The 9,332-nt window shown below is 37.5% G+C and overlaps 1 protein-coding gene across 1 annotated transcript in view; it reads left to right on the plus strand.

The window, feature by feature from the left end:
- MTBP (MDM2 binding protein) overlaps positions 1-6,598 on the plus strand; it is a 29,184-nt gene extending 22,586 nt beyond the window's left edge. Inside the window, exons 18-22 of the mRNA XM_019471507.1 lie at positions 234-500; positions 1,775-2,021; positions 3,171-3,284; positions 5,007-5,072; positions 6,563-6,598. Coding sequence (XP_019327052.1) covers positions 234-500; positions 1,775-2,021; positions 3,171-3,284; positions 5,007-5,072; positions 6,563-6,598 — 730 coding nt within the window. The remainder of the gene's footprint in view (positions 1-233; positions 501-1,774; positions 2,022-3,170; positions 3,285-5,006; positions 5,073-6,562) is intronic.
- The last annotated feature ends 2,734 nt before the right edge of the window (positions 6,599-9,332 follow it).

The raw sequence follows: 9,332 nt of genomic DNA on the forward strand, positions 1-9,332 counted from the left end.
CGCCGGGAGTGGGGGGGGGGGGGAGGTGAGCGAGTGGCTGTGTGGGGCTTAGTTGTTGGCTGGGGTTAAACCACGGCAGCTGTTTTAAGGTACCTTTCAGAACAATACACTAGTACAAAGGAAAAAAGTTTTGGAGATTATATGATAGTCAAAAGTAAGTTGTTCTGTTTTTGTTCTGGTTGTAATAAAGCAGAGACTTTCTCTCACAGATTTCTTGCCAATTTCAATTTTAGATATTGTCTCGATAACAGAAGAGCCTTAGAGAGAGATGTGGGATATGCTGAACTTCAAACTCGTCTTATTCGCTATGAAACTCAGACTACTTGCACCAAAGAGTGCTGCCCTGTGCCGGTTGTCTTGAGCCCTCTCCCATCTCCCGCAGTCTTGTCAGAGCCTGGAAGTGTCCCTGATGGAGAGTCTTTACAAAGCGAATTCAAAACAGAGGCATCAAGGCTAAAACGCAGATCAAAAGACCCGGATTGCTTTTATCCCAAGAAAAGGTAATGCACTGAATAAAATAAATCTTTAGCATGAAATATTTCAGTAGTCGCTTGTGAAATGCATCTTTTCTTTCATCTCAAAATGTTTTTAGTGAAGCTATCTAGACAAATGTTCTAGTTGTTTAATCCTCTTCGGTAGGTTCATTTTTTTTCCTCAAGTGTGACCTCTCACTGATAGCATTAGATTAATCAAAACCATGCAGCACAGGCACCTTTTATTTAAGAGATTTGGGGTTGTATCTTGCAAAGTCTCAAGTGCCTTTGAAAAGATGACAGATAGCCTCATCTATCTGGACCGAAACTGTCAGTGCTGTTGCAGTACGAATAAACAACTAAAGGTTTAGAAAGGCAAGCACTGTACAAACAGAATAATTGAATTCCTAATCCAAAGGACTGCTGGTATAAGATGACCTACCAAAATTCAAACACTGTCAGCCTTGTTTATTAAAGTCTTTTCTGGAAGTCTAGTTTTTAAGGCTTCCCTTTGCACCTTGTCCTCACTCTGAAGATGCAAACTCTTTGCGTCAATAAAAAATAACTGCTATGTAACACTACTTCTGAATTCACTTTTTACTGTAATACTTCACTTCTTCCTTCTTTCCAGTTTGATACTGTTTGCAATCTAATCACAGTAAGCCTTTAACAGAGGTATGGTTTTAGGAGTATCCCTATCTTTTGCAGCTTACTGAATAGTTAGAAAAGAAGATGTGATTGTACTTAGCACTTCATAAACTGGAGTTTCAGAATTACTAACACTCTTACAGTTGAAGGATCAAGCATTCCAATGTTCAAGTAGAATTGTAATGCCCAACTTCCCATAGTTAAAGATGAGTTGCGACATTCTTGTAGGGCCAAAAGAAATTAGATAGTTTCAAGAAGTTTTGTCTTATCCTGAGACTGGAGGCCAGCAACCTCTGCTCTTCCTAGCTATCTAGATGAAGGGTCCACAGGCAAAACTACCCCTTCTTCCAATGAATTTTCTCTTAGTTATCTTGTTTCTTCAGTTCGTTTTCTAGACATTTTTAATCAGAGGCGCAATGGGTCTACGCATCAGAGGCCAAATCAATCAGTAAAGTGTTCTTCTAATACAAAAAATGTTACCTAATAGAATCCTGTCTGCTCTTTTCAGATGCTGTTTGCAGGAATGTACAGTACTTAATACTCTTAGCAGCAGCCTCTATAGCAGAAACAAAGGCACCAAAAGAGTCAGCACAAAATCTAAAAGTTCTTCTAATTGTTTGTGTTTTGTTTTGTTTTGTTTTTTTTCTTTCCAGGCTAACCAAATCTGAGAGTACAGATTCCCTCCTCTCTCAGGCAAGCGGAAGTAGTGGGAGTCACTATACAGTTGCTGTAACGAGGAAGCGCTCTGAAAGATCAGTTTCTTTAGCTTCGATGCCATTGAAACAGCCTGGTCAACCCCACAAAGTAACCACTAAGGTTGGCTCAGCAAGTTGCGTAGGTGCAACCGAATCAGGGACTTCAAAGCCTGCTAAGGAATCAAGATCCCAGAAACATACAAGGGTAAAGGTCTATGTTGTCTGCTTAGTGAAAAAGCATCTGCTTAACTTCTTTCCATGTGACTTGATTTTTTTTTTTTTAATTTTTTAACTCAAAGTGAACTGTCTTCATCTCTATTTGTTATTATTAAATTTCATTCTGTCCACTTGTGTAAGTGAATCCTGAAGGCACTGAGGAGAGTGCTGCAGAAGCAAGGAGTGAAAAAGTATGTAAGGGGTATTATATCATGCCCAGGGAATTAAGGCTGAGAGAGATAACAACTAAGAAGAAAAAAGGTGGGAATGGATATCAATGAATAGGAGTTATGAAATGTAGAAAATCAATATAAAACCGAAAGGCACCAAAGAAATATCTGTGCTGGAAGGGTCAAAGCCATTGTGGAAGAACAGACTATTCTGAGAATAAAAAGATACTCCAGTAGTTGTACAAGTCCATTAATTGAGACAACATTTAAATACTCTGGTGCAATAATGTTTAATTAATAGATATATATATTAAGAATGCCACTTTTAAAATACAGTACACAAAACTGTTTCTGGCTTGGTGATACTAATTTTAAATTAATCCCAGGGTGCTAGAGAGGACACTGCATGAATGTTGATGTCGTACTGTCAAAGGCAAGTTGGGATGACCCAAGTAAGCATAAATTCGTGTGACTCATTCAGACCTACAGCAAAGTTTAAACATCTCTGATAAAAAGAATGTCAGAGTAAATTTTCTAATCTGACTGTAGTGTCTGATTTTTTTTTTTATTATTTTTTTAATATGGATGTGTCAAACAAGGGAATATCAATATAAAGTAAAGATATATTTTTTTTATATATGTACATATAGTATTTTGGAGAAGAGAAAACCCAAGCCATTACCAATTTTCTTCTGTCTTCCAAGCCCCATGTGAATATTCACTGATCCTTTACATTGTTTTCACATGTAAGCATTTCCTTAATTCTGGAGATGAAGGAAATGGAAATAGATTGTTAAATAACTCTGCCCAAATTTGGTCAGGGACTCGATGGCATTTAGCCAATGGATTAAAGACAGAGGCAAGATAAAAAAAAATCAGGTGTTCTATTTTTTTTTTCCCTTCCCTTGGACAATTTTTCATGCCAATAATTGGGATGAACTTTTGAGTGTGTTTCTATTGTTTCCAAGATGCTGAAGGAGGTAGTTGCTAAGACTCTTCAAAAACATGGAATTGCAGAGGATCACAAGTGCTTTGCATCATGCAGCCAGCGTCTATTTGAGATATCAAAGTTCTACTTAAAGGTAACTAGAAGACACGCTTTTACGGTTGTTTGTTCTTAGTTAAGTGAATCCATTCCTGAATAAAACTTGAGATGGACTGTGGGATATTCAGACTTGATTAAGCTAATATTTCCTAGTGGTGTGTTAGTAGTGTGTGAAGTGTGTGGATAAACCTTTGGACTTGTTGTCAAATGCAGAACCTAGTTTTACAGTATATTTTGGTGGTTGTTTATTTGCTTTTAAACCTTATAAAGCAGTAGTCTTTTATGTGAGATAACATGTTAAAGCAGTGGTCTGTTAGGTAAGGTCATGCTTATATTATATTGCTTCCTTAGCTGTTGTAGCTATCTCCCAGCCATAGCTGTGACAGCTCAGCTTCTCCCTTGTTCTAAGGGAGAACAATAGGTAGCTTACACAACTTATTCAGAAATTCTAGTTCCCTGACATGCTCACAGAAGTCATTGTAAATGCATTGTAAATGTCCACAACTATCTAACACATACTGACTTGGCAGCACCATGTAGAATTGGATCAACCTCATTTTTAGGAGATGAGAATTCTTTCCACAATACCTAGGAGACTGTGAGTCAATGCTTAAGCCCATGTTACTTAGTCTGGGCACAAAATCCAGTTAAATTACAGGGTGTTTAAAAGCTGTTGCTCACAAGCTGAGCTGCTGTTTCTGTTCATTTGCATGCGTTTAGCCTACCACTATTTGTGAACTAACTCAGTTTAGTCAACTTCAGTAAAGGTCATTTAAGCTAAATGAAGTTGCAGTTGAAGAGTTGAATGCTTACATAGACAATTAGAACATCTTGCCTCTGAGCACAAACTTCTTAAATAATTAGAACACAGTTGCACAGTCATTCTGTAAGCACTCCCAAAGTCTCCCTGAAATAAGCCCTGAAGGAAGATCTTCTAATCCAAAATCAGAAAGAGCTGCGTGTAGGGATCAGTGAGTACAGCAAATCAGATGGGTTCACGGTTCCATTCCAAGTAGAAGAGCAAAAGGAGGAGTACTGCAGTGATCCTGTCCTTCGAAAGCTGATCTAGAGAGAGGTGTAGCAGGGTTTTGTTCTCCTGAACTGTCTTGCAGCCCCAAGTCTGTAGGAGCCCTTTGAATCCTTTTCTGTGCTGTGTGCAGAAGCATGATACAATAGGTATCATTTTCCTTTGGAGACAAGTAGTAAATTAATTTTCTTAGTTTTCCTTTCTCCTTAGGCAAAGTTGTGTGCTTGCTTTGTTTAAGACAGTGGATTAGGTTGGAATAATTGGACTGCAAAACAGACAAGCCATTCTAGGTATTTCCTTTCTTGCACTGATTTTCTTCCTCCACGTCCTCTTCGCTGTTCTTTGCCAGAACTCTGTATTGCAGTCTAAGCGCACATTTGATTTCCATGTTTATATAGAAACAAGATTTCAATCAAGACTGTAAGAACTTTGAATATCATTTAAGAAAAAAAATACATTTCTGGAAGCGTGCAGAAGGTTAGGAAAAGTGTGACTCAATCGTACACTTGAGTACTAGGTTTGGACTGCTGTAGAGAAAGCTGCAACCCATTGGAATAGATTTAGATTATTTCTTTAAAAAAAAAAAGACCAACAAAGTCAAATAATTCTTCTGTGGTTCTGAACAAGGCGATAAAAGGGTAACACCCCCCCTGGTTATCAGGGCTCTTATAATCCAAATTAGAGTGAGCATATGAGTTTGCTGACTTCTGTGGCTTTGTGTTTCGTATTTAGGATCTTAAAACTTCTAGAGGACTTCTTGATGAAATGAAGAAAACAGCAAATAACAATGCTAAACAGGTAAGACCATTTGTTTATTTGTTCCTGTAACTAGCCAAGGCTAAATGTAGCTGTGGCAGCTTGGCTGTAGGATGGTTTAGTCCACAGCTTTAAGAGATGAGGAGACGTGTTCCTATGGCTGTGGGTCTCATTTCACTCTCTGATCTCACAAAAACTTCCTCTCAATCAGTAATCCCATGGCAAAATTTCCAGTTGCATATATTCAGGTTTTAGATGGTATTCTAGTTATAGCTGCCAATATGATGTGCCACAGTGAGAAATGGAAATGAAGGCAATAAATGTTTCCACATCGCTGGAAAAAAAAAAGGAGAGATGAGATTTTTCTTCATTTGAGAGAAGCCTGGATCATTAGGGAATTCTTCTTTCCTTGTGTTGAAGGAAATAACACTTCTTTTCAAAGGTTAGGAAGCAATAAAGGGATCTATAAAAGGAAATAAATTTCTTAAAAGCAGCAATGGAAATTAGTAATTTTAAGCTTGGGAATAACTGTAAGCACAAGGGATATCAGATGAGCTTATTTGTGTGTAAGGTGGAACTTAGGTGAACAGTAGCACAGAGCAAATTAAGTAACTGATTTAAATTCTGAAAAACATGCTGAAGTGACTCCATGATTTAAAAAAAAAAAAGTATCGTGCATATTTACAGTACAGTTTTCAAAATGATAAATTAAATGGAAGGATTTGGACTGGGGTTGTTTAATAAGAAAACCCAGATTCTTAAGGAAAACTGCTAGATCCCCATGGAATTTATTCTACGAGAGCAGTATTTATTGTGTTCCGTACTGTGTTCCCTCGTGAATTGCTTCCTACAGATCACAAGGTTTCAAGAACTACATGGGTTGTGATGTTTGGTGTTGAACTGGGGTATCGTGCCGTTACACTTTCTCACCACCATCTTTGTCTGGGGAGGCCAGTTGGTAGTTTTATAGGAGTTTGCTCTTGGAAAAGAGGCATTAAAAGTGGGGATCTCTTAAGCTGGCCACCTCTCTCTGTATTAGAGAATACTTTGAAACTACCTTATAAAGAATATAATTACCCAGGACTAGTCAGTTGTCTGAACAGCTACACTGTTTGGGAAACAGCAGGAATAATGGTGGCAGACACAGCAGTGTACAAATTATTCTTTATCCTTTCTTTTACAGCTTTAGGAATTCTTTGTGCTGGAAATGCTAGCTGTTTAGCATTGTGTGTGCACCTTGTTGCTAGCACATGGAGAGAGTGGGGTGAAGTAGCTCAATTCAGAGGATCTAAAAATGCCTTTTTCTAAAGACAAAGCGTTCTGTAAAATTAAATACAATTCTTGGGTAAGGCTGTATCCTCTTAGTTTATTAACACCTCTTTCTCCTTTTGAATGGATTACTTTTAAATCCTGTTCAGTAAACACCACACAGGTGGTGATAAAGGTGGTGATAACGAAAGAATTGATGAAGTCTGAGGTGTTCTTAACTTGCTTTCAAGAACTGGAGTTATGTAAATCGCTTGTTTTCCCAGGTAATTGAATGGGTTTTGGAGAAGACTGGCGAGTAGAGGTACTGAGTGGGTGCCGTTCACACCTTCCTCGAAACTGTGGAGAGAGTGCACTTCCAATTGTAAGAAAAGCATTACACTGCTGAACACATGCACACACACATCTACACACCCGAAGGACTTTGGTCAGTGTAATTATATAGACTCAATTCTCAAGCACAGTAGAATGTTTTGAAACTTTTTATACTGAAAGTTTTAATTTTTTAAACAATTCAAATGAAAAAAGGTTTTATTTTATATGCATATTTATTGTGTTTGATTGTTAAAAGGAATATAGCTTGACTTGCTTTGATAAAGCTTTGTATGTTTTTCAACCCATATATTTGTTTTTATGTGAATAAAAACCCCACCAGATTTAATTTTAATAACAAAACTACTTTGTTTTACCTTTTTGCTTGAAGACCTCTATTCTATTTATTACTACTTGCTGTGGTATAAACAGCTGTTTACAGCGTCGACCGTTGACATTTTATAAAGTAATTAAGAGCAGTTCCTATTCTGCAGATGAAAGCAAACAGAATTTGAGTCACAATTATCTCTGTGTTGTAGCATAAGAAAAAAAAAAAGAAAAAGCATGTCTTTTGAAACTTGATGCAAGGTCCCATTAAAAAAAGGATCATTGTTTTACAAGCTGAATTTCCGGTGTAATGTCATGTGTGCTCTTTGTGACACTCCTTAGAAACAATTCATAACAGAGTTCTGAGATTTCTTTTCATGGGGGAGGAGAAAATCAAAATGATAGCAGTAATGATGATTGCGAAAGCTGTGAAAGAGCTGGCATGCTATGATGAAAAGTAAGGGAAAGAACAATTTCTACCTGAGTTGCAAGCACAGTAAAATACTAAATTCCGCCTCAGTTTGCTTAAGTCTCAGGCGTGTACCTGGCTTGGACTAGTGTAATTATTCAAGTTAGTATTACGTTGAGGTGAGGAGTTTCTACCAAAACAAGTATGTTTCACAGTTTTCAGTGTAAGGGTTTCCTATTCATCATATAAACTAACATGATTAAAACTGATAGAGATGCAGTGTTATTGTTTGCTATATTCTCCTGGAAGGAAAATGGATTAAGCAATACTAATATGAATGAAATTTAGTATTATGAAAAAGTAATTGAAATAAACCATGTGTGGGTTAGACTTAATACTGTAAAAATCTACTCATTCTCTAAAAAGCCTTCCTGATTTTGTGACGTTATTCTTTGCTTAATTCTGTTTTGTGTAAAGCCAAGCCCTAAGGAGGTTTTTCGTGTCTAGCAGGATCTTGCGTTTAACTCTTCTGCTCCTTTGTTCCAATGTGTATCCTTCTCCTGAACTCTACAAGACCTCTTACATGTGGGTGTGTACTTGTTTTAACTGCACTCTGAGCGGCAGTAGGAGAGCTATGTAGCTGTTTTACTGTGGCAATGGGCTCTAGTGAGTACAGTGTGTGTCTTAGCCCAGGACAAACACAACTACTTAGGAGCGGGATTACGTTTGTCTGCAAAATGCCACACCCCCATAGCATCCAGGTTTTACTGATTTGATGAAATAGAAATGCAGTGAAGGTAGATATTTAAATAATTACTTAACAAGTGCATGCACGAAATTGCTTCGATGTATTAATTACTGTGTATGGCTCACATTTCTTTGCATTCAAGGCAGAAAACAAGAAATTAATCAAGACATTAATCTTCCTTAACATCTAATATAGAATAAAGTAAGTTTCTCCTTCCAAATAGAGAGGAAAAGCCCTACGTTTTAATCTCATATCTTCAGCCTGAATGCTGATACTTTTGTCCAAATACTAAAGCAAGCCACTGGAAGTTGTATTTCCTACTTAATTTGGGGGGGGTTATATACCTGTAATTACAAAAGCTTTGTAGTTAATAAATTATGCATAAGTTGATAAGCAAAAGTGCAGAAACTACGTTTCATGAAATACTTGAGGCTAGCTGCTATGAGCAAAGAAAATCCCGCTCAGGAAAGCAATTAATACTCTTTAAATGCCTTTCTTGATGAAAAACTATCTGCATGTATCTGTAGAAGGGCTTCTATAAAACGGTGCTTTTTTTAAAATTATTTTTTATTATTTTCTCATTCCTCTCTTACCTCTCTATGGTGTCCTTAGTGAGCCTTGGATTTAGATAACTTAACTATCTTATTTCTACTTCAAGTAGAACCCAATGGTTATTGTTTTCATTAATTCTGTAGACTCAAAGGCTGGCCTGAAATAATCAGCAGGAAAGCAGTTACGGAAACATAAGCATTTTGATGTATTGTTTGTTTGCATGATGCCCAGTGCTGAACTAATGCAATGCTGCCCATGTCTCATTGACCCTTTGTTACTGTGTTGGGTTTTTTTTAGGGTAAGTGATAGCTAGTTTATTATCATGGCTTAATAACACTGTGCCCCATTTGAGTTGTGCTAACTGTCCTTGTCCATGGTCTTAAGCTACAAAAAAGCGTACAAAATAATTTGACCTGGTCTACTGTAACAGCGCTTGTCCTGGTTTTGGCAGGGGTAGAGTTAATTTCCTTCCTAGTAGCTGGTACAGTGCTGTGTTTTGGATTTAGGATGAGAACAAAGTTGATAACGCACCCATGTTTTAGTTGTTGCTAGGTAATGCTGTCAAGGACTTTTCAGCTTCCCATGCTCTACTGACTGAGAACTGAGAAGGTGCACAAGAAGCTGGGAGGGGGCACAGCCAAACTGGCCAAAGGGACATTCCATACCATGTGACGTCATGCTCAGTACA

This window comes from Aptenodytes forsteri, unplaced genomic scaffold (assembly GCF_000699145.1).
Source record: "Aptenodytes forsteri isolate BGI_AS27 unplaced genomic scaffold, ASM69914v1 Scaffold49, whole genome shotgun sequence".
Classification (NCBI taxonomy): Eukaryota; Metazoa; Chordata; class Aves; order Sphenisciformes; family Spheniscidae; genus Aptenodytes; species Aptenodytes forsteri.